This window comes from Triticum urartu, chromosome 4A (genome assembly GCF_056163025.1).
Source record: "Triticum urartu cultivar PI428250 chromosome 4A, HENAU_Tu73, whole genome shotgun sequence".
Lineage (NCBI taxonomy): Eukaryota > Viridiplantae > Streptophyta > Magnoliopsida > Poales > Poaceae > Triticum > Triticum urartu.
Genome location: NC_141876.1, coordinates 589,398,225 through 589,424,355, shown reverse-complemented (window position 1 = coordinate 589,424,355; position 26,131 = coordinate 589,398,225). Strand labels below are relative to the sequence as shown.

Sequence of the window (26,131 nt, the reverse complement as noted above, 5' to 3'; positions counted from 1 at the left end):
TGAAAAAGTCGAGGTATTTCGAATTGTTTGTTGACACGGACAAAGTAAGGGAAAACCTCTGAAAGAATTTCCATATTGACCTTGGACATATAAGAGTTCCGAATCGAATCTCTTTAGAAAGAAGATCTTTTGTCTCATGGTAGTCTGCTCTAGTCCCTTTACGAAACTTTCGTTATTGGGTCCTTCTCCTGTTGCTTGATTCACATGGCATCATCAAATGATACAAGTCTTGGATAAGAATCTACAACGCACTAGAACGCCCTTGTTGATGATTCTTTACTGCGACTGCATCCAGCTCGAATAATGCGATATCTCACACCGAGTTCAAAGATACTTAACCCTTCCTCCTCTTACTAATACTACAGAATGTTCTTGTATGCCCAATACCTGGTATAAGCAGTGATTTCAAATCCAGAAGTGAATCGTACTAATTTCCTTTACGTAAGGCAGAGTTGGGTTTTTGGGGTTGATAGTGGAAAAGTCGACAGAGAAGGATCAGCATATCCTTGTTTAAATAGGTCCACTAGACCTTAGCTACTTAATTTCATGGTATTTAGCACGGACGATAGAAGATTGGAATGATGGTATCAATGTGCCGCATTGAAATGAGAGTGGCTATATCGCTATCAATCAAGGTGGGACAGATCAGCCATCTCCACAGATTGCTAGTTTGCTGAAAACAATCCAGCTTTTGCCAAAAGAAAGCCAAACTCTCATCCAGATGCATCTCGATTCACATTTCTATATGATAATATGCACGACCGATTCTCGTATCTGCTGATACAAGAGATTCTTTCAAAAGATAACCCTAACCCCTGGGTGGGCGAAAGATGGAGACAATACTGCCGTTGAAGCGCAAGAGTGAGCAGCAGTCCGGTCAGCCCTTGCTTTCTCAACTTGAGCAGGAAACTTCCAACCAAATAGGAGGGAGGCGCACTCTCAAATAGGAATGCAAACATAAAACGCGTGCTCTTGAGTGTCAATTCCTCTTCTGACCGAAGTGAATAACAAACATCCCTTCCATCTGGACACTGAATAATGAGAGAATCGTAGAAGTTATCGGAATCCGGGGCTAGAGTCTTTGGCTGAACATCCACAGATGATCGATTCCCTGCGCTAGCAAGTATTGGATTGGAGTGGGGGTTAGTTGGCTCACCATATGGTATAGATCGATAGATATATTTGATACGTCCTATAACATGGAGATGGAGATAGCCAAGCCCCTTTCTCGAAAGGCAAACCCTCTTTATCATCCAACACAGGATCTCCCTATGGAATACCACCATTGTCTTTCTCCATCTCACTCAATAGTATATATCGGTATAAATAGCTCAGCTCACGAAATAGAGCGAGCAAGAGCTCGAACTTGGTAGGAAAGTTCGGATAAGTCGACTCGACTCCTTAGTGCAGCGTACACTTGCTTCAGCAAAACGAGGCTCATCCATTTGTTTTGATCCGAATCACACTCTAGACCAGCTCTTCTTATAGAGAAGGAACTCCACTTTGACAGTCATACGAGAGGGAAGAGACTCAAAGTTGATGAGAATAGTCGATTTGACCGGTATCACGAATAGCAGTTTTAGTAGAAAAGGGCGTTGATGATTGAAAGGATTTCTCCTCGAACCACTAGTAACTATGTCAGCTTTTGTCATTCTGATGATACTGAATCGGATCAATATTTGGAATAACAATATCTGATCTATCAAATCGATTCATCATCGAGAATGGAATAGTATAACATAGGAATTTGATCCAAACAAACTCCGAATTGGGATTTCTTATTGGATCAGGAATCCCATTGCATTTTGCATCCTTTTCCATTTTGCTTCTTTCAGGCAGTTTTGGCTCGCAATAAAGCTAGGGTCCTGATCGAGCAAGACTACGTCCTATCTATCTACCTCTCCAAACACAATATCTTGAGTACCTATGATGGTGACTACATCTGCTGGCATGTGATGTTTGGACATAGAATCGAGTCCTTGTGAATGGGCAAAGCCAGGTGCTCTTATTTTACAACGGTAGGGACGATTACTCCCATTACTGACAAGAAAGACACCAAATTCACCTTTAGGTGCTTCAACTGCGGTATAGGTAGAAGGAGCTGGTACGGAAAAACCTTCTGTATAAAGTTCGAAATGGTGAATTGAGGTAGAGTAGACCGATGATCCGGTAGTCATTTGGCCGGCTATGGAAAGAAAAAGCTTGCATCTGCTCCCCCTAAACTATAACGGGTCCCATCTCTCTCCAAACCTAACGTGGTAGTTTCCCATCATAAGGCTTTCCATCTATAGATTGAGCCATTACCCACCAAGGATCCCATTCGTTCAGAACTCAGTCGACTGCTTCTATAGATAAGGCGGAACGTCCTTAGTTCAGCATTATAGCACATAGTCTCCGACGCTACTACAGCGCTTCGCTAACTCGAAGCGCCTCGCTATGAGAATGACGCGTCGCTAACGCTCGGCTAAGTCGTCGAACCCTCGCGCTGACCATTCGCTTTCTCAGTAGCGAAAGCGCTTCTCTTTGCCCCTTAACTTCATAAAGTATTTGGAAAGAAAAGAAAGAGATTCTTGGTTTTATTGCTCCCGCTTCCTCATCTGCGCTCGTCAAGCCAACTTTGCTTTTTGGGAGGCGAAAGAGGGGTTGAAGCGGACATGTCGAAATGACAGCATCGAAGATATCTATATACACAGGAACGCTTATTCCGGACTGCGTTCCGGAAAAAGTAGCCTACTTGACAGAAAGGGCGGGCACTCTCGGCGCGGAGGTAGGCACTCTCGTCTTTCAACCCCACCGTCACTTTGAATTTAGTGGGGCACTGTTTACTTACAGCCTCTACGAGTTGCAAGTGAATGGGGCCGGTGCGTGGTGAACGGAAGGGTTCATCAAGCCATTTCTCGCCTTAACCCCTAAACTAAATAGGAAGAGGGGTACTTGACTAATAGGGGGCAATTGCATTGCACCTGACTGTGAGGGACCTCTTGATACCTTATGTTCACTTCCTAACTAGTAGCCGGTTTCCTGTCGCGGAAGCCTTTTCCCAGTGCGCGGAGCCCCGATGAGGAAGGTGTTAGTGCTTTCTCATGGGGTCAATAATGCTAATCCCTCTTTTTGTGCCGGGAAGAAGATAAGAAAAGGCGAAGCCTTCTCTTGGTTTCCCAACCTGTTGCTTCTAAAGGCTGCCCTCTCTCGGCTGGATTTTGGTCCAGCCTACTGCGAGGATCCCGTATCCCGTACATCGTCTTTCTCCCTCCTGGGTTCCCGTGGTTCCTATGCCGCCGCGTTTCCCGGTCCTTTTCTTTTAGTGCTTCGACCCGAAGCGATAGCTTGACGCGTTTTCCGTGGATAAGATGGCAGCGCTCCAGCTCACTAAAGAATGGGACGGCAGTGGTCCGCCGGCAAGCTCGTTCTGATCCTGGACGCAGTACATTGGAATCCTGAAGCACCACCACGAACGCTACCGCGCGTGCGCCTGCGGTGCGGTAAGGCACCACCCTGTTGTGCCAGCAGCCAACTCCGGCGTGTCAGCTTAGTTATCCTCATCAAGCCACAACCTTGATGTCTAGCTTCCCAACTGGTAGACGGTTCCCTTTCCCCCGGATCAATGAAGAAGGGAGAAGTCAGTTGATTCCTCCGAAGAACCGGAAGCGAAGCGCTATGCCGGGGCGAGGGGACGGGAAAAGAAACTGCTCCGAAGAAAGATATTGGGGTTCCCAATGCTTCTCCACGCCCAACGAGATGCGCCAACCTCGGGATGCTTTACTCCTAACCCCACGGCGGTTCCGAGACGGAGCTTAACCTGAGTCTCGGTTAAGAACGGCGATGATCTACGTTTCACACGGCGCACGATTCCATGGATAGTTTCATTCGAGATCGTGATGGAGGACATAGCTTACGATCATCGGCTTTGATCATGCCACTAGGCATTTGATTAGGACATTGCACAATGATCCGAACACTTTGTCGCATCTCTTCGATACGGATACAGTAACGATCATAGCGATCTCCTCTGGTACCTACTGGTACGTCAAGATCCGATTGGTCATGAACATCGTAAGGTGCTGCTCTTCGCGAATCCCAGCATACCCCAGGTTGGGATGGGTAGGCCCACCACTTCACTTTTGCACTTTCACTTAGGCCCGGGCCAAGTCAGTGGGGGGACCCTGTCGGGCTCCTTCCCCCCCAAAACAAACTGTACGTGGGAGTTTCCCTTCATACGGCTCGAATCATTCTCAGATGCCCCGAGAGGCATCTTTCCTTATGATCTGGTGGTTCACACGCGCGCAAACGAGCACCGGCCGCAACAGCAAGGAACTATGACCAATAGAGTCAGACACAGAGCGTCATACTTCTTTATCTTGTGATGGTTGAGGAGTTTCTTTCTCAGAGGGTGCGGGACGCTTGCGGAGTCCGTGCCTTCCGTACCACCACAGGTCGTTCTTGGGCAGATCCCGCTCCTAAACATAAGGGAGGGATAGGGGGAAAGGGGCCCTAAAAATCATATAAATAGGGTTGTAGAAAGACCACTTTCATTCGACGTTCCGGGGCGCCCGATTCGATCGACGAATTTGGCGAGCTGATCCGCTTTGATCCAGGAGAAAGCCCAGTCAGCCACCTTTTCGGTGCAGGTCACGTGACCTACAGCTCGGCCTTCGCTTTTTGAGACTTCCTCTACCCACATCTCTATGTGCCCGCAGCACTTTCATATGGAGAAAGATGGGCTTACCATGTTCCATCAATAGCACCTAACCTATGCCGATTTTGGCGGACCGTGCTCCACCCCGGTGAACTCATGCGGTTCCGACGTGCCCAGAGGCCAGAGGCGAATCCGTTCACGGTCCGTAGGACCAACACCATTCGAAGGTTGATGGCCCGCCCCGCCTAGAATAGGAATCTTTGACTGGGCTTACACACATTCGCTCACTTACGCTGTCCCCCCTCAGCTCACCCTAGCCCCGGGTACGTCGTCTCCAAGGCTTCACACAAAATCTTCACTGACAACATATGCATGCTTTTGTAGGGTCAGGCAGAACCGTTGTTGCCTGATGGGAACTTCCCCCATATTGCTATCAATGTCTTCATGTCGCACGACCTCTTAACATTACACCACTGAATCCCCAATCCTTTGCTTGCTGTGCAGTGACAGTACCAATATCCACTAATCGTTGTTTCCAGATACGGTTGCCGGTTGACATCTCTTCTAATTCGTCGATACGAGAAGCAAATTGTTGTGTGGAGGAATCAATATCTCGACATAAGCCAAGAGGCAGATCTTGTGCCACTCCACCAGGTCGTATGAAACTGGCATGCATCCTGGCTCCCGGGACTCTTTCATAGAATTCCAACAATTTCTCCCGCTCCTCAAAAGCCCAAAGGAACGGAGTTGATGCTCCCACATCCATCGCATGAGTAGTTGAAGCAAGTGAATGATTTGAAATTCGAGTTATTTCACAGAATAACACTCTTATATATTGAGCTCGTAATGGTACCTCACAATTCAAAAGTCTCTCTACGGCTGAAGAATGAGCGTGTTCTTGGGCCATCGTAGAAACATAGATAGGGTCAACGACGGAACGAACAACGAAACTTTACGACAGCTTTTTCGTACACGTTCACCTGCATCACATACACAAGTGCTCTCTGAACCGTGCAATAAGGTCACCCATAACACGGCTCTCCCACTGGAGTTACCTTAGCCCCGGGCCATGCTATTCCATGATATTGGAAAAAGTTGACTAATTATTATCATCGTCTTGAAAGCTGGGCGCCTTTTGAATATGAGTGGGGCTCCTAGTCTAGGCGGCGCCTTCGTGGAGCCAAACCGAAGGAAGAGCAAAAGGGCGAGGCCACACCCGGCTTCGAATAGGAGGGGGGCTTAGCTCTGGATCCCGCCTGCTTGCAGAAATGAATGGATCAGAAAGGGGGCTGGGTTCTATTTCCGGGCCGGGCAGGAGGTGAAGGCCAGAAGAAGAAGAGAAGTGCGCCTTCCCGGTAAGGAAGAGGATAAAAAGGTGCTGTCATCTATCTCGACCTGTTTCCCGAGGCGTTGGAAATGAAGACCGGCTCAGAGAATCACTGGCGTGCTTTCTCTCCCCCATCGTTTCGCCAACAAAGAAGTCATCCTTGACTTGACTATTGACCATTCCATCCCTACCGAGCTGCCTCTTCGAAGTATTTACCTCTGCCTTTCTTTTTTGAGAACATACCCTTCAAATCAAAAAGAAAAAAAGAAAGAAAAGTTCCTCGTCTGTGATTTAATCGGCCCTAAGGGAGTTTACTCGACCCATTCTCCAGTCTCCCGCACTGCTCAAGTGTGCGACTCCGTATGAGGACCTCCTTCCCTTTTGCTCTGCCCACTCTCCGTTCACACGGTTATCAAAGCGGAGGAAGGGCGGGCAGCAGGTACCACGAGCCCTCTGTCCCACACATCTATCAAGAAGCAAGTGTAGTTCACCGGTTCCACCGAATGCTCCTATCTCTCGGCAAAGATCGTGTGAGTGTGCAGTTATGCTTCGGATGCTTCGCCATGGAATAGATCGATTCAGTTCCCCTTCTTTTCCGGTGCACTCGCTTTGTATCTCCGACACACAAGGAAGGACGCGGTGGGAAGAAAGCTGCCCTAGCCTCTGTCCGGTCGATCATTCCGCTGGCATCTTGCATTCACGCCTCCGTTTGACTGCCGCTCGGGAATGTAGTTGTAGATACGTGAGTCTTAGTGGGTCGTTGGCTCCACCTCTTATCTCCTTCTACGACATGCTGTAGTCATCGCCATATTCAATATGTCACTTAGTCATATCTGCCTCGCAGCGGGTCAGCACCTCCGAAAGAAAGGGAGGGAGGACTTCATTCAGTGACTCCGCGATCGCCCTCTAAACGATCAAAATAAGGTAAAGCTTGAAGATAAGTTTTGTACTCGATTAATTTCTCAGTCCCTCTAGTCGGGTGGGCGCCGGCCGGCCGGATCCCCCTGAAAACCGTACGTGCGGGTCTCCCCGCATGCGGCTCACGCCATTTGAGGTGGCCCAGCCCAGCATTCATTCGCAAATCCTGTAGTGAAATTGAGACTGCTCGACCTCGGAAGCTAATTCGCGTGTAGGCAGCGCTGTCTTAATACCGTTGACTGTATCTATTCATTGATACATTGGCTCGCTCCCCCCCTCTTTTTTCAAGAATGAATGAGCCGCTCGGACCTTCCATTTCCGTCAAATGACCCGGCTTCCCCTGGCTCTTCCACCGTCCGGGCTCCCTTTCCTCCCTATGCTCCCCCGGCGCAGGCCCACCACGCTTCGCGCCTGCGGCGTTTTCGCCAGACGGTCTTTGCCAGTAGTGCCATCCTCCCCGCAGGCTGTCTGTATGGGTGGGTTGTCCCTTGCTGCTACGTTCTGTTAGGCGCTATGAATTACAGGAAATTCAGTGGTTGACTTGGACAGCAGGCGGGTTACACGTTCCACTATGCCGAGATGTGAGGTGCAGGTGGTGATGATCACCCCGGGGTATGCGCTAGCGCCCTTGACGGGCACTCCAGGACCCGCCTACGCTCGTGAAAACCCAGGTCGGTCCTCCGACCAGATGTGTGGATAACGAGGCCACCTTCACAACCTTCTCCCTTCTATCTTTATCCAAAGTCAGGTAGGGCGGTTCGCTTGAGTTGCTCAACCGTCCCTTTGCCCGGTGCTCATGACGCGCTACGGAACCTCCACCGTGCTAGCGGCATAGGAGCCTACTCAGCGTCAGCGGCTTCGTGCCGCACTGGAGTGATCCAATATGTGGTTCCGCACGTTCCACCACTTCTCCGTTCATTTCCAATACTGATCGTGAAACACCATGAGCAGCAGGATGTTGAGGTCCGGAATTCGAAGTGAAATTCTTGATTTGCCCGTTCCTAGTCGTCATGGGAAAGAAATAAGAAAGAAATAAGAAAGAGATTATTCCCCTAGAGCTTGTCCAGTACCACCAGTACTCAAAATGCATCTCCGCGCGTCTACCTGGCGCTTTTATTAGCCGCCTTGCATGCAAGCGAAGCGCTATTGGCGGCAATTAATAGCTCACTGAGCGATGATTGATGCAGTCAGTCAGTGCCCTCGATTATTCTATTCCTGATAGAAGGATCATGGCGCCCCGGAAGCATTCCATCCAGCAGCAGCATCTCCTTCAACCACGCGAGGACAAAACTGATGTTAGCTACATTCGAGCGTTCACCGCACAGAGGCGATCTCGAACACTACCTATGATAATAAATCCAAAGGAAAGGTCGACAAAATGATTCAATCTGACTTTATCGGTATTCTGGATTGAGTAAAAAAGGGATATATGAAGTTCAAGGCCTTGCCAAAACCGTCATGGCCCTATTATGTATAGGCCGTACTAAGCCAATAGCGAATAACAAACTCTTTCCTGCTCCCTCGACCTTAATTAACTCCCCCATCCTGCCAAGCCTCAGCTGCCAGCCCATTGTATCTAAGCACACTGCGGCAAATTGATACAAGTAGCTAAAGATCTCGCATCCGACATCTCCGGCCGAACGGTTAGGCAACACTAGGGCGCCTGGGTCAAAATTCCGCTTACCAAACAAGATGTCGAGAGGCGAACTCTGTAATTCCCCTCCTGCAAAAGTGATAGCGGCTGTAGCATCCGTGTGGAAGAGGGTAAGCTTTCGGCAACACCTTTTTCAGATTGGAAAGGATGAATACTTGTGTTGGGTCCTGCAGACCAGGATAGCCTCAGATCAAAACCTAATAAATGTACCTGGGGTTGATCATATTTTTTGGGCAATAAGTATTCAGGAATTTGAGCGCTTATGTAGCTAAAAACTCTGCCACCTGAATACTTGATTCATTAAGGTCGTCACCCTATACCCGGAAGTCTCTATCGTTTTCTTTGTCTGTTAAGCTTCACAGGGTTGGGACTCCCTAAATCAAACTGCAATCGTTGTTTATCAACCACTCACGACGACACCGAGATCTTCGACTTAGCTCCCATAGGTCATCCACCCGGGGCGGAAGATAACGAAAGGGAGACAAAGTCCTAACTAAATCAACACACAATAACCTCAACCTTCTACCCATTCCATCCATCATATCAGTCGAGTCGAGGAGATTCGTTCTTATCTATAGATAAGGCAAGAGAGAACTTATGACCTCGCGGATGGAGAGGGATTCGAACCCCCGGTATTCCTATCAATACTTCGGTTTTCAAGACCGACTCTTTCAACCGCTCAGACATCCATCCCTGCGCTCGCCCGCCCTATCTATCTGCGCGCTGGCAGGTAGGGGCAACTCTATGTGATTCGCTACGCTTGCTTGCGCCCCACCCCGTAAGCTGACTCTATTGCCTAGCGGTTAGCGACACTTTTCCGGTAGTACGAATCGCTACGCTTCGCTTCTTTCTATATGATAATATGCACCGTCGGTTGCTGCGCTCCCTGCGGGTAATAGCAAGAGAGTGAAGAACGAACGATCCTCAAAAAAGTCAGCAGTGAATGAGTCCGACTCGAGTTCGTGAGTCAAAGGCGTGGCAAGAGAGCGAGTTCGACTCGCGAACGATCCGCAAGTGAAGGACCGATCCTTTAACGCCAGTACTGTTGCGAGACTGGTACTTGGCGGCTCACGAGCAACATATAGAAAAAGGTTGCCCATCACTCCCTCGCTCCTTTTTGAAGGCCCACCGCTCCCCCTTTCTTTAAGTATCTATCCCGGCTTGCATTTTGGGGCGAGTACTACAGTTCCTCCATAATCACACAGAACGCCCAGCTTCGAAGAGCTGCTCTCTCCCCAGTCCACAGCAAGGTGTGGAATCTGGATCTACTGTGTGTTCTGACTCTATTGGATCAAGTCAGATACTAAGCCTTCTACTACTACTACTTAGGAGATCAAATGCTATATTTCAGAGATTGGACTCTCTTACTGTGTTTTTTCAGGGCTGTTCCCGAGCCAGGTTCCCTGGATCCATTCTTACCTAAATGGATGAATGAAGAAGGGGGCGAGCAGATACGACGGCCACACACACTTCTTTTTAGCCGAATAAAGCCGGATCTACTACACGGCTAGGATCAGAGAAAGATTGAGAAAGCAAGATCAAACCTACTCTACTGTCGATTCAAAAGGTAAACAGCCCCCGAAGACTTTATCAATGAATGGATCAAAGAAGTTTATCTATCTAAGTCATCGTATATAAGGGAAGAAGCCCGCCCCTGATCGAAGAATGAAGAAGCTAGCCCGGGTAGACTTTAAGACCAACTTGGTGTAGAGACGACTATGATGGTCGGCCTCCACAGACTGAACGCGGGAGATTCTTTCACCCTGTTTTTAGTAGTGCGAGGAGGATAGAGCTCCCAGCAACGACTGATTGTTCGTACGAGCGAAGGAGCGAGCATGCTTTACCCTTAGAGTGAAGTTGACATTCACAGGTCTTGTGGGAACTCCTTCAGTTCAGGTAGCCATAGTCACTCAGGGCTATAGTGGTAGTAGCAAGATCGAAATTGTGAGATTGGCTCGATCACAAACTATCAAGAAGAAAGATCAAGATTCACTTTTGTCGGGCAAAGAACTCTATTGAGGAAATGACTTCGCTCACTGAAGACCAAGCAGCAGCCATTCTAGATGAAAGGACACAAGCCTAAAACTTGAATGCGGATCTATTTATCTGGAATTCCTATCTTCAGAAATAAAGAGTTGCCTATCTTCAGAAATGCTGGTATAGTTGACTTGCCTCTGTTCTCGCACCGGTGTCTGCCAGGGTCTGAACCATTAGGTAGAGGATCAGCTGAAAGAAAAGGCAGACAGAGATCTTGCGCCAGATCCGTATACATTCAGCACCCTCATTACAGCATTTGCTAAGCATGAAAAGTGGTTGGAGCTATGCTGATGTGCACGAAAATGCAGGAGAAAGGATGGCACCCAGAGACGAGGAAGGGCGTAGCAAGCGACGAAATGCTTCGGTGAAAGCTAGAACCAACTCTGCGAGGAAAGCGGAAGCAAACAGTTATGATGTGGTTGATAGTGTTTTTAGGGATAACCTAAGTCGGCGTTACCCGACATAGTCAACGGGGTACCTTCATTCTTTAACAATTCCGGACATAGGAACAATGAGCTGTCTCCACGGCTTCTCTTCCAAACCAATATCGCAATGGATCTATCTTCAGCTTATTCTCTCAATCAATGAATGCGGGTCATCGTGGAGAATCAGGGGAAGTGTAGACTATAAGTAGCCAATTTGCAATTCATTTCCTTGGCAATGATGAGTGATGGTATCTCGAAGCCATTCATCTTATCTCTGCAGCAGGAGATTCTTCACCGGACAAAAGATAAGGAAAAGACAAAGAAATCCCATGGGTAGTTTTTGGAAAAACCTATTCTGTAGGAGAGAGAGGCCTACCTATGAAAACTAGTATGTATCTTTTTCTTGGTTTAAGCAGTGCAGGAAATTGTCGGTCCTAAAAACAATGTGTCCCCATGATCATTTTACATCACGATATCTTTTTCTTCTGGTTATGCGTTTTCCTCTGAACTTTTCTTTTTATTTATTTTATGGAATCGTCCGGGCAGAAACGGGGATAGTGATTGATGGCATAGAGTTTTGATAGAAAACTCGTATCAAAATCATACCAAAAGAAAGTCTCGATTCGAGGAACGGAATACAGGTCCATGATAGAACACAGACCGGTAAGAGAAAGGAAAGTAAGCATAGTCTTCATTGAACCGGAAGAACAATTTGATTTTCCGTCAACAAAGTAACGCTGTGCAAACTCATCTGATCCCTGTTTGGGACTTCTTCTTCATGTCACGAGCCGGAATCGAACCGGCGCTTTCCAGATGCATGGTCAGGATAGATACCTATCAGATCGCGACTTTGATTTCGCAGTTCAAGAGGAGACCTCCCTACATCTGCGGGCTGGCGGTCCTGCCGGCCAGCCGACACAAAATCCAATTCGAGTTTTCAATACGGAGCCTGAAATAGTTTTTCAATTCAATACGGAGCCTGAAATAGTTTCTAAATACAATACGGAGCCTGAAATAGTTTTTCAATTCAATACGGAGCTTATACCAGTCTAGTTCAATTAAAGATCAAATGGCGCAAAATAGTTTGCTTAGATGGGAAAATTCCAAAAGCGCATATAAAAAGACATCAAAAAATGCACATACATCGGTACCCACGGAAAAGGCAAAAGCGGCTGGCCGCTAAAATAAGTGAAATGAAATAAAAAATACATCTGCATTTGATAATACATCTGCATTTGAGAAAAGTAATCTATATTTGCATTAGCAGCAACGAAATAAGGAATCTGAGAATAAGGGTTTGGATTAGGGGGAGGAGGGGAATTTATTTCTTCTTCCAACTCCATTAAATTAGAACTCACACTTTCTACGCTCATAGCCGGCCCATTGACAGAATTTGGGTATGACGACGCTGGGTCAAATTCCACAAGCATGCCGTCCATTGAATCCGGGAAAAAAAAAGGATCCATCGTGATTCCCCATCTTTTTCAGCTCTGCTCCCAAACAAAAGAGAAAGGGAGACTTAGTTTTAGATCGGCGTTGGTTTTTCCAACGAAAAACAAGAACATTCTTTCACGAACAAAATGCTAGTGGATTTGTAACGCATACGATGGATTTCCCATCGACGAAGGCCACACGTCCCTCACAGCCCTTTTAAAGACCAAACCATTTGCACCAAATTCTTGCAAATCCGCCAAAGCCTGACGGCGATATTCGACCCGATGATCCCATTCCACCCCTCCATGCACTGCTTCAGAAAGCGCGCTTATATTAGAGGAAAGGTCGGTTAGCCAATACGGATCGATATCGTCCACGATTTTATTAATCTCGACGCGTATCCTGGAAGCAAGGATTACCCCTGCATTCTGTGGATCGTTCGGATCGATAATAATCTCATCAAGGAGCTTGAGCATCCTATCCCTATGCGCTTCATTGGTGAGAGGATTGACTTTTATTTCGTTCTCAAGCCCTTCTAAGCGAAGAATAGCGGAGAGAAATGGTAACGTAATAAGGGAAAGGGAGCTAGCTGCTTCCATATCGCCCCCAAAAAAGAACCAAAAAGTTCCAGAGGCATCTTCCATTCATTTCGATTTAGGTCTTTCTGCACCATATTTAGATCTTCCCTTTCTACGATCCGGAATTCCCAGCAAATCCTTGACTCCTCGAATACGATGGGATTTCACACCTGGCGAATCTTTCACTCTACCTCCTCTGACTAAGACTATAGAATGTTCCTGCGAATTATGACCTTCGCCTGGAATGTGAGCAAATATATCATGTCGATTGCTCAACCGTACTTTTGCTATCTTACGTAGAGCTGAATTAGGTTTTTTCGGTGTTCTCGTCGAAACACGCAGGCATACTCCTTGCTTCTGGGGACATTGATCCGAAGCTCGAGTACGGTCCGTGCGCCGTTTTTCTTCTCTACCATGACGAATCAATTGATTTTTTGTAGGCATCCCTCTTTCCTATGTCCTTCCCCCCTTTGCCCTTTCAAAAGTGGTTACTCCCGATCCGAAGCACCCCTTTTCCATTCATAGAGAGATCCAATCGTCAAAATCAATAAAAAGGCCATCATGGACCAAGATCCAAACAGATCAATCTTGTTAGGAGGTACTGCCCAAGGAAAAGAAAAGGTGACTTCCGGATCAGGGATAATAAATAAAATAGGAACCGGATAAAATCGTATATCGAAACGACTTCTGGCATCACCGGAGGGATCGGAACCACATTCGTAGGCCGACAATTTTTCTGGATAGGTCGAACTATTGGAAGCAAATGGAAAAGGAACACCGAGTGGAATCAAAGAAACTAGCGGACTGATCACTAAATAGATACAAATAGGTGCAAATTCCGACATCACCAAAGCCCACTTCGTTCTCTCGCTCTCCTCGCGGCGCTCCTTGCTCGCGGAGCGGCATACCGAAAAAAAGACGCTCAGATGTGGATTCGAACCACTGAAGGATTTCAAGGGCAATGCCCCTTGCTCTTCCCACTGAAACAAGAAAAAAAGGATTTGCAGTCCAGCAAGAAAACGGATGCGCTAACGCGCAACGGCTTTCGCGCTAGTTGCTCAATCCGTTGCTTGTTTTGCTCTAACCAGCTGAGCTACCAGAACCACTTGCCTAAAGTCTCTTTTCTTCATCTATGAGCATCCTACCTGCAGTGGAGGAGCTTGCTCAAGAACCGAGAGCCGGCCAGGGACTGGACGGCCCTCGTTCGGGAAGGTCTTCTTCGCTATAGACGCCACCAAGAACAAGAAAGGGGCGCTCCGCTCCTAGTCACTAAGCAGCTATTCTGTCCGACGGCGGACTCCATCAATCTGAGGTTCTTTCTCTCACGTAATTTCGCCCGCCCGTTCTACTTCCGTGCCGGAGGAAATGGGATTCGAACCCATGATACAATCTTCTTGTATGTCGATTTAGCAAACCAATGCCTTAAGCCACTCAGCCATACCTCCAAGTTGTTGATCGGAATTGGATGTGCCGGGTTGGTTGCCCGAAGATCCACTGCGTAAGCCGTAGCGCGCGTACTCTTCTTTACTGAGCGAGAAAGACTCTATCCAGATCTATGGATCTCCCCAGCGTCCAAGCGAGACCCCATCCAAACCAAATCCGCCACTCGTTGGGCGAGGCCTTGCTTTCTATGAACACCTCACCACTGAATGAGAAACTTAGCCTCCGACCCGACCAAGAGAGAAGACAGGGTCAAGCCGACGCCGCCCTTCCTCACCTGCCTGAATGGAATGAATATCTCCTTCGTCTAGTCGAGAAGGGAAAAAGCCCGGCGGGGAACAGGACCGTGACTCTTCTAAACCATTACATGACGGAGAAGTCCATTCTCGTCATGATCGATCCACGTCCTACCATAGTGCCCGGAGAACCTGCTTCTAGAAGATTCTATAGTGATCCACTGGAATCGGCCTCGGGTGACGCCTCCCTAGTCGTCGAAAGATTTCATCCCTCGCTCGGTCGTTAAGGTGGGGTGAAAACTGCAATTAATGCTCTATCTCCGTCATAGAATATGGGATACTCACTTTCAATGGCCTCGCATCCCCAGAGCCTCAGACTGGCCTGCCCTTCCAATCGGGGTTATAACGGGTCCGGTATCAGCAACACCAGCCAATCGTGTTGGTACGGTGGGTTCCCCATACCCACTATTCGGAAAAAAAGCTTGCCATAGCAGCTCAAACCTCCGATCGGGAAATGGGAGTTCTAACCGGTCCTAACCCCAATTCCAAACAAATTGATTGGACCGACGTTCGTGCAGGGAGAGAATAGAAACTAATAACGATGGAGCAAGAAAACGGATGCGCTAACGCGCAACGGCTTTCGCGCTAGTTGCTCAATCCGTTGCTTGTTTGGTTCGAGGTTGAGCTCACCCGCCGCCCTACGTCAGTAGTCTTCCTAACTTCTATTCCCTTTTTTTTGCTCTAAGGTAAGGTCCTTCAAGAACAGCATTGCGGTCGCAACGGGGCTCTGGGTGAATATTGTCCGCCCGTATGAGCCGGGCTGTGAATATTTATAGGTCGGGGTCTTTACTGAAAAACCACAATACTACACTACAACAATTTGAAGAAATCCGCAAGTGACTCTAATTTGAATTCACTAGTCGTGTTGAGTTTTTTTTTATTTCAATATAAAAAATCTGCCAATCCCGATATTCCCACATTTCATTCTGGTCCAGTGTCCATTCCTGAATGAAAGAAATGAGCTTTGCCCCTTCACTCACTTCTGAATGACTCCTTTAGCACTCTCTTTTTTATATCAAAAAATAGAAACAGTTTACCTTTACCATACCTTCCAAGCAAGAGTGTTTTATTGCAAGATTAAGTTATTACTGAACAAAGAGAAATTCTCATTATAAAGGATGAGAGAAATTCGGAAGCACTTTTTTCTTATTCTAGCAGACGGAATTGAATTGGTCTAATTTAGGACTTTCCAATCGATTTTTATCTTACCTAATTCTATCTACGCCCAGGGGGTAGGTACGTCGCAAGCTCTGGGCAGCTATCTTATTCCAAAGAATCTCGCTCCCTAAAAGGTTGCCGATACCATACCTCTATTGAACCCTACTGGATCCAATTGTTTAAGTGTTTAGTCGAGAGGAACCACATTGACACCATGCTTGTGCTAAGCCACAGCTCCATCAAACTAATCTGGATTTCTTCTTGTTTACGAATAATGGGGCATCTGCCTAACCCTATCAAACCTCTCTGCAACTACTTCTCTCTGTTCTCAGCAGCCCGAAGGATTTTTCGAGTCTCAAAGTCCTATTAGAACTCCCGCGCTTGCTCCTTTGGAGCCAAATGGATCCGAATTTCGGTAAGATAATACAAGAATCGTATTTGGTTGGGTTCTCACTCTGCTGTTCAGTCTGGCGCGGGTGTGATACCGGTGAAGAAGCGAGTAGTTGACAGTCAGGGAAGTAGATTCCTTTAAGGAGAGAAATTCATTGGTTTAGCCGTTAGGCGGAGCTTCTTTACACGCCGGTAGCGGAACAGCCCAGGCAGCTTAACGTGCTCTTGGCACAAAGGTAATAGAATGGGAGTCTGACGACACCCGGTACTCGGGATCTCCTGCTTGAAGAAGCAAGGAATTTCAATTACTCAGCCGTTGAATAAAATAAACTAGATACCCATGTTTCCAATATTTACTTCTCTTTACTTGCAGGACCTGGCCTAAGCATAAAGTAGATTTGCTGCACAAGCTCAAGTGGAGGAGGAAGCAGGGGTGGCGAACAAAATGTTGGTATGGAAGATCTCTTGCTCCCCCCCTGAAGGGTTCTTAGATTACCAAGTAAGGGAGGGAGGTAGGTACCATGGTTTCATTCTCCCATCGAGAGGTTATGATACTAGCAAGAGTCCTATTCTTCTCCTCTCGATCCTACCTTGGGTTATGTTTGACAGGGATGGTCAGTGAACTTCTATTGGTTTCAAAGGAGGATAGAGATCCATTGGGGAAGGCTCGAAAGGTTATTCGATATCAAAGGTTGACCCTCGACGCGCCGCAGCCACTATTTTGACTCCTTTTATGCAATTATGAACGAAACTTTCTCGATTCCAATGCAACTTATCCTTTTGGAGTTGACGTAACAAACTACGCGAGCCTCCCGATGAAGCCAACAGAAATCCTATCCGAATACTAAAAATAAAAGGCAATTTCATTATGGTGGTATACCAGCCGCCAGTTCTGGAACTTCCAGTTCCAATCGGAGCATATAGATCCGTAAATGGATTTGTATGTATAGCCACTTCAGTCGTGCTCCTCGTTTCTCGAATGGAAAAAAAGTATCTTCTTTCTGGGAACATGCTAAACCAGAAATTCTTATGTTCGTGATTCTTCATCCACCGATGCAGAAAATCTTCCAGTTTTCCATTCTCATATGAGGCAGGAAAGTTTATGGGCAACAGGTTGGCACGAAGTGATTCATCATGTTCAAACATGAACCTTTCGCTCGTTGGGGACGGTTTATAAATCATCAAATTCCCACAAATGGAATGAGATGTGGGTCCATGTAAATGATCGAGACCTCGCAAACAACAACATTCCTTCCCCATATGGAGTTCGGGACCCAAGGGCAATCGTTGAGTGAACTGTATCTTATTCGTATTAGTTGACCTAAGCCGCACCATTATTGCAGGGGTGGGGCTCGGCCTCCGAACCGTACGTGGGACGAGTTTCTGCCTCATACAGCTCGGGCCGAAGACCGGGGAAGTTGAGGAGAGATGGGGAGACCCAACTGCTGCCGGTCGGGACGGACAGGAAAGGGGGCGGGGATAAGCTTGTGAAGAAGCAAGCTTATTGCCCCACCCCCCAAAAACAAACCGACCCAGCAAGAAAACGTATGCGCAGGCGCAACAAAGCGCTCATCCCTTGCTTGCTGCTTCGCGTTCTTTCTATTCCATCCCAGTCCATTCCGGGATAGGCGGCTAATATAATATGTGCAGTAGTCGTCGTCTGACCAATCGGCTCGGACACCAGACCACTTGTGCCCGCCCATTCTGTCTCGCCCTAAATGGAATGGCTCTCTTAGTTACGCTGTGCCCCGACCCGAGTCCCCACGTCCGCTTTTATCCGCCCGCAACCCGGCCAACACAACATTAGGGCCGTCCCCCCCATTCTATGCTGACCCGGGCCGGGGCTCGCTTTTTGGGAAGCCCGTTCCCACCGCGCTCACGGCCCGGCTGGCCTGCCAGCGGTAGTGGGAATTCTCCCGTTCCCTGGTCAAAAAAGGGTTGGTTGGATGCGGGATCTACTCCACGAGGAGCGGTACGGACGTAGATGATATCATCACGACCTCTCTTTGCGTACCGCTAGGGATGCTTAACGCCACTTCGCCAACTGGCATTACCTGCGCTTTCGTGTCTCTCAGTGTGGTCAGCACTGGGTGTTTCCGAGCAGCGAGGCTTACACCCATTCGCATTAATTCATCCAAAGTTCCTTACCCTTATGCACGAATTTTGGAATAAGCCATCTTCCTATCAAGGTTAAGGAGTCAACTGAGCATCTCAGCGGCGGGATTGAATACCCGGATCGAATCAGAGTTCACGCCGCCCGCCCTGAACAAATAGAATAGGAGGCGTGGGCCACAGGTCGCACATAAGCCATCGGGTCGCACGACAGAAGAACACCCAACATAAAGATGCACACTCCTCCATGTGAAATAGAAAGATTCATCTTCACTTTTTTGTAGTAGTCGTGACCAACAGCCATCAGCAGTCGGCTCGTTGGTAAGGCGAGAGCTTCAAGCCCGCTTTCTGGTGGCACACCCCCCAAACAAGCACCACTCGACGAGGGGGGGGCGGGGAAAGCTACAGGCCCAAAACCTTCGACCCTTCTTTCTATATGGGGGTGCCCGGGGCACCTCATCTTGTCATTTTGTTGCTCATTCCCCTTAGGCCGAAGTGTTTGGCCTTTACTTCGGAGCGCCCGCTCACGCTTCGCTGACCTATCGCGTGGTAAAGAGAAGAGAGTACGAAAGAATTGTAAACAGAGCAGACCGCAGAAAGATTCCAAATATGACAAGTCCCCCATGGATTCGATAATAAGGAAATGAAGAACGGGAACGAAACGAAATAAAGCATTTCTAGCGGATGAGCTTCTCTCCATTTTGTCTGGTAATAGAATAGGGCGGCTTGCTTTGACCAACACTCCACTTTTTGCTCTGTCCATGGAGCGTATGAATTTCCTTAAATGTAGATAGACCAAAAAAGGGAATAAAGGGATAGGAATAGGAATTATAGTACCATTGGAAGAAGAGGCACCAGTGGGAACATCTCTACTGACGAACCATTTCAATAGTACGGGTGCTGCCGTGCCACGGGGCACGACCATGGAAGTAATGAAAAAGAAGAAGTTCTGTAGTTGGACCATCTGCTCTATCCGTTCGATTTGAGCTTCTCCAGAGAAGATGAGACGCTAAAAATGAAAGTGTTCGCAACGCATACCGAAAAAGGGTACCTATGTTGCCGACCATTAATGACTAGTTCGAAGACCAGGAGCAGGGGCACGTGCCAAGAAAGATTTGTTACTTTCCCTATGGTTTTCGAACGTTTTCAATAAAACCTTCTCGTAGAAGTATTTTCACAAAGTTTTCGGTAATATTAGTAGATGCTATTCGAACCCTTCCTTTTATTAAGATTCGAATTCTTATTCTTATTATTATCTAATTATTCTTTTTTTTCATGTATATGCGTCAGACACAATCTACTAATTGATCTATATTCTGATACCCTACTATATCATAGTCTCTACTACTAGTATTTTTAATACCTCAGGAGCTCATGAGACTCTTTGAGTGAAATTCATAAGTCTCAATTCCCGAGCGATCGCACCAAAAACTCGAGTTCCTTTTGGATTTCCTTCTTGATCAATGACAACCGTCATCATATCGTATTATCATACCGTTGTCACGTTTGAGTTCTTTACATGTACGTACAATTACAGCTCGTCTTACTTCTGTCTGATCTTTCTAGAGGCATTTTGGGCACTGCTTCTTTGATTACAGCAACAATAACGTCACCAATATGAGCATATCAGTGATTACCAGCTCCTAAGATTCGAATACATATCAATTCGATAGCCCCACTCCGTTGTTATCCGCTACATTCAAAAGGGTCTGAGTGAGATGGATCTTGGAAGTCTGGTTTTTGATTGGATAGTGATCTCGGGCACGAGTGGTTGATCTTCGCGGGCCGTGAATGGCCATGGAAAGGAGTATTGATGTCAATATGTTCGATCGAGAAGATTGGACGATGAAAGACGGATCCTTTGTGGTTTGAATAATAGGCTGTGGTCTCGATATTGGGCTATGGGCTGATTGCTTTCTGTATGAGCCTCTTGTGATTGGGCTCTCGTGGGCGGATTACCCGATGTGTACTCATCTTCCAACAAAGAGGAGAAGACATAACCAGAAGAATTGTGAGAAATAAGTCAATTTATCAAGTTGAGGCATTTCGATTTGGATTTCCAATAAGAAAGACAGAAAAAGACTCCTGCGCCCTCGAGAGCATTCTCTTTCACTTGCATTTCTTCCTGAAGTTGGCTCGAAGACCTGTCCAGCCTTGATTTTCCCAGTTATTACTCGAGCGCGCTGAGGCAACTCTGAACTAAGCTCAGGGGAGGGGTAGTAGGTATGCTTCAAACCCTCCGGCACCTTGAAGAACGATGGCACTAGATCGGGAAAGATGAATGACCAATGAGGACAGGACAATGGGGGAAGTTGGTAATAGAGAATCCTCCCTTCTTCTTTGCCTTCTTGCCTGAAAAAATCCAAAACTAACCATTGGAACCTCATGGGCTACCGAGTTAGGAGATTCATTTTATTTATTACTTTTACTTTTTTTTTACTAAGTTATTCTAAAAGATAAGAGCTAACCGACCATCCTGATTGAATGTTTGAGTACTCGGAGTCTCTCGTAAGTATGGAAAGAAAGTCTCTTCTTTCCACAACTCCTAAATTTCCCATCAGCCTATCCAATCTAATTCCAGACAGAGTCAGTAGACCTTACTTTAGTGTAGGTAGTGTCAGATAATTAGGAAGTCTTGATAGTCTTTCGTATAATCTCTTCTTCAATCCTAGGAGCAAAAAAGGAATGTCCTTTAGGGACCTTTGGATACCAAGATTTCCGACCTCTTACTTTCGTAGTTATGAATTGCGGAATAGAATCAATTATGAAATTCATAAGTATATATCCCTCATCCCTATTGGTATCGGTTTGGGCCACTACCCAGAACCCTGCCAGAGCCCTATTTTTAAGAAGAAATTGACAGTCTTTTTTAGAACTAGAACTATGGTAAAATCCAGTATCGACAGGCCTAGTTCTTTTCCTTTGCTTATGCAGGGCAAGAATTTGTCGAGTTCAATCAGTACAATAAGAAATCCTAAGTATTTTTTTGGTCAGGCGACACCCAGATTTGAACTGGGGATAAAGGATTTGCAGTCCCCTGCCTTACCGCTTGGCCATGCCGCCAAATCCGATCCAAAATCGAGCAAAATCTTATTCATCCACATTATTTTACTAATTTTTATTCGTAGGAGGGGATTATTAAACCCTTTTTGATTTTTTTTAGATCGTTGAATCCCTTTGTACTTATCCCTTTCCAATCCCTTTTAATAAATTCATTCCTGTTTTTTATTGGACCCAGTTTTATTCTCTTCGATTGATTGTATCTCAAAACACACATTGCTTAAATACCTTCTCTTTCTATTGAAAAGAGAAAGGATTTCCAGTCACAGACTGCCAAATTGAGGAAAAATTGGAACCATTAACTATATTATTAGTTATTATTTGTTATTTTGATATTTTCTATTTGTTAGTAGTGAACGGTTCTAAAATGGGTATTGTATCCCAAATAATGTTTCCTTAATGGCATAACAAAATCAAATTGATTTACGGCTAATCAGTATCAATTAAAAAAAAGAGAATTATGATATTGATATAGTGTGACCTGACCCCTGTTGCTCCAAGTGAAATTCTTTCTAGGGTTCTTAAAGATATTCTCCATTTTTTCCCTTTCCCTACAATAAAGTATAGTCTGAAGGCTAGCACGCACCATTCCTCGCTTATGATAATCTAAGGCCAAAAAGAAAGAAGGCTCACACCATAATAATACATACCCTTTTTCCTCGATCGTCAAGGTCGTGGATTTGGATCGATTTCGGTTTTACGGGCTTCATACATTGTTAAGAAAAGTACTCGGCATTGGAAAGCATCACGTTCTGGCCACACACAAAAGAAGTCGGTGGAAGGTATGGAATTTCTCGGCTGAAGGTCAGAAAGAAAGCAATCGCCAGTGCTCTCGGTTCCAGCAACGAGTCTTTTCTCTGAGAATTAAGGAAAACAAACTAACCTTGTCTGTCTATGTTCACCTTGACATGAAAGACTCTTTTCCTAACCTGACTGTTCTACCTGGCTAGTTCACTTCACTTTTCGAGGGATCCTGGATTGGAGTTCACTTGTCTATGAGTGTCCGAACAGCTTCAGATCCTTCCAGGGCGCAGGGGTTCTCTCTCCATTCACTTTGAGCTGGGTTTCTTGTGATCTTTTTAGTAGTTTTTCCGTCCAATTTTATGGTAAATTAAGTCTTACACAGCTGTCCCCAAGGATGTCCATTCCATTCGGCAGGGACTCCATCTCGCATTCGATCTCCCTCCTTTCCCTGAAAGAGTCGAGGTCTCTCTGGACTTCTCTTTTGCCTCTCTCCCAGATTCAGAAAAAGGGAGGAAGAGGGCCTCTCGACGGGAGTGATTCCCCGAAAAGAGATCGTTCCCAGCATCCTCGAGTTCGTAGTCAAACTCACCTTCATCCACCTTTCATGGACTGGCGCGGGCAAGCGCCGATGTCTGGAGCAGGAGATGGAAGCTTGGGTTGAGGAGGCTGTCAACGAGTCATCAAAGGCGATAGATTGGTTATATTCGGATTCGTTTGATTTTGATTTTCTTTTTTTTGGTTGTGAGAGGTCTGAGTCCACAGCTGGGGAAGAGTCGTCAGATGACAATTGAAGTAGGGGTCTGCCTCTTTCAAAGGGAAGCAAGAGTCTCATAGGGAAGGAGATCCTGCACAGACCAATCCCAATCAGGAAGAGAGTCTTGTTGTCAATGAAAGCAATTTTTCTATGTCACATATCTGCCTATCTCGTGTTGTGAGCTATAAAGTACCCACCAGGGGGGGGTGGACCAAGAAAGAGGCAGGCGATTGGGTCCTTCCCATCCTCTGTGATGTCAGTCTCTTTGTCATTCTTTCACCCTTGCTGAGTAGCGAAGTGAGCATACTCAAGATCCAATTCATCAATCATTTGAGTTGGTACGAACATAGGAATCCAGACTCCGCTTGATTCGATCTTCAGTTTCGACCTTCATCAGTCAGGAAAAAGAAGAAGGACCCACTTATTCCACTCGGAGAGACCGAACCAGGCAACAAAAAAAAAGAAAAACTGAAGGAAGTTCTCTTTCCATTCCAACTAAACTAAGTGAAAAAAGGGGGAGAGCAAAACAGAAACACAGGAACAAAGAAACTATGTCCAAACCAACGAGTCCTTTGGTCGACTCTAAAGAATGTATCGGGAGTTGGGAGTTAGCCGTCTCATAGGAGTGATAGCTGGGTTTTTCACGGAGTTTCTTCGTACGATTGAAAAAAAGAGTGCTCTAGGTCGGAGAAAACAAGAAGAAGATTGTTCACCAGTCTGTCTCCCAACATCTTTAAAGCAGCTACCTACCGTGATCTGGTCTTGGGACAGCATTGGCACCCCCGTTTGCTGGATCTTCTAGGCACTCTAAAGCGCTTCCACGAGAGACAGATGGACTTTGAGTTATAGACGGAGAAGAGCCTTTAGAGGATCAAGAGTGATTCCTCAATAAAACAAATGGGATTTTGAGGGAGGGCTGAACGCGATGTACTGAAGGGTTCGCTTTCGCTGATCGGCGCCAGTCTTTCCTGCTGTGAATTTCCCAGGTCGGGAGGGGCCCTTTCCTTCTACCTTACTGAACCCATTCACCAATGATTGGATCACTCAAAGCTAAAGACCAATTCCTTCCTTTTAGGTGGTCTAGGTGGCTGGGATACTATGCCCTTCTTTTTAGAGGCTCAAAGACGAGTTCTTTGAAGGAAGCAAAAGAACCCATGTGTCTCGGATGAAGTCTACCCTCTTTTTGTGCCGGGAAGAAGAATGAGATCCAACTCAAAGTCAAGGAAAGCGGCCTAGACCACTGACTTTTGATGGAAGGCTTCTGAACATGGATTGGTCTGATAAAGCCAATTTTTCGGCGAATCAAATATTTTCTGAGAGCACTAGACCTTCTCTCTTTCAGGATTGATTCCCACTCACTGCCTGATAGCAGGCTTGGCCCATGAGACCTATTGTCTTATTGTACTGGCTCACTTCACTACTTTGGAGGATGGGTTTTTCCCCTTTTTGGTTCGCAAACGCTCTAACCCATCGAGAAGCTCCATCCAAATTGGAGTTGATGTGAGCACTTCCCCAGAGGCAGAGGCTTTTTCTACAAAAGGGTGGGAGCATAAAATGTAGGTGAGTCAATTGCGTGTGGCCTTCAAGTATTTCGTATTGTAACAATGTTCGATCGGCATCCAAACAAAGGTGCATGTACGGTTCCTAAGGGATACAATTTTGTCCTAATCATCGAGAAAGATGAAATAAGTTGATAGCGCGATCTCGTACTAACACATACTCTCTAAATATTGAAGAACTTGCATGCGGCCTTCAAGCCACAACCGCGGTATGAGTTCTGATCTCAGACTTTGGTTTGGGGGCTGCTGGCCCCTTCGCGTCGACAAGGAAACTGTGGACGACAATGGGTTTAGAATTCGAATAAAACGAAGACCCTATCGAACAAATAGAGGAAAGGGCGGAAAGGGGAAAAAGTAAAGTATAAGCGACATATGGCACGAAAAGGAAATCCAATTTCGGTAAGACTTGATCTGAATCGTAGTTCAGATCCAAGTCGGTTCAGTGAGGGCGACCGCGAAAGTCACCGAATGGGTTCGGTCCGTCTTTTCCTGATCTTTGTTTGTCCCCCCAAAAAAGGCGTGAGAGGACGTTGCAGATGTCCGGGACGGACACGACTTCTTCTAACGCTAGAAGACCACAGGAAGAAACCCGGGACCAGAGCATGTCGTGAAAGACGCACACGGGGCGGGCGTGCTTCGACCGTGTCTCCGGGGCACAGTTGAATGTAGATATCATGAACGCGAGGATAAGGATACCAGGCCGAGAAACCCGGGCAAGTACTCCCCTAATGTGCCGATCGCTAGCGCATCCAGGGCCCCGGCGCCCAGCTCTGCTGGAGAGGCCGTCACTGATCTGAAAAGTGCGTCTGCGGTTCGGATAGACTGATTCTGCGAACGCCTAGCCCCAGGAATCAATAAAAAAACAAGTGCTAAGTTTCATTTCAGATCAGTGAATAAACCAAAAAAGAGACCTTTCTCGCTCGACGCCACACTATGCTCCGCTTCAACAAATGAGAGTTTTCGGTGGAACCGGTGAACCACGCGAGCTGGTTAGATGCGTGGGGCAGAGGGCTCGTAGTACCTGATAGCGCAGCTATGCAGTGGAAGGGAAGGAGCCTAAATCGACCCCCTTCTTTCTTTTTTATTCAAAGACACAAAAGCAAGCACAGTACAAAGAGATTGGACTCTCGGATGAGACTAAGCAGCTACCGTTCCGACGCGCCCCTGACCCTATCTTGATTCAAACCGAAAACCCTCTCTAAGGTGGAGCCTAGTTGAAGCTGTCATTCAAAGAATAAATGGGAATCCAAATCCACTTTTAGGGATATAGATGAAGTCTCGCTCAGTAAAGAGAGTTGTAGATTCGTAGAAGAGGATCAGAGTACGCGCGCTACAAAAGGCAGCTAGCCAATGAAAGTAAGTGGAAAGAATATAGTACTTTTGTACTGACCCCTCCGGGGCCCCCGGTTGTTTTGGCGCGCCCTACCCCAACGTTAGACTATTGCCTTTTTAGCCTACGCTTGCTGCTTGCAGCATGGATTCGATAGATCTATCGAATCCATGCTTCCCCCGCCCCGAAGCGAGACTCTATCCAGATCTCAAAGAATAACGAGCTAGGCGGCCGGCGGGCAAAGAAAGGGGGCGGGGCGTTTACTTGAAAATGACAACC

General features: G+C 46.7%; 1 protein-coding gene and 1 pseudogene across 1 annotated transcript; one reads left to right on the top strand and one right to left on the bottom strand.

Moving 5' to 3' along the window:
* The first annotated feature begins 6,325 nt into the window (after positions 1–6,325).
* LOC147976906 (uncharacterized) lies at positions 6,326–6,886 on the top strand (annotated as a pseudogene).
* A 6,419-nt stretch (positions 6,887–13,305) lies between these two features.
* On the bottom strand, positions 13,306–14,052 carry LOC125525142 (NADH-ubiquinone oxidoreductase chain 3). Its single transcript, XM_048690161.2, has one exon. The coding sequence runs from the start codon at positions 13,852–13,854 to the stop codon at positions 13,498–13,500; it is 357 nt and encodes a 118-aa protein (XP_048546118.1). The 5' UTR covers positions 13,855–14,052; the 3' UTR covers positions 13,306–13,497.
* Positions 14,053–26,131: the final 12,079 nt, after the last annotated feature.

What these genes read in the sequence shown, in the direction of transcription:
- LOC125525142 (XM_048690161.2), bottom strand. Translation starts at nt 13,854, where the DNA reads ATGTCGGAATTTGCACCTATTTGTATCTATTTAGTGATCAGTCCGCTA.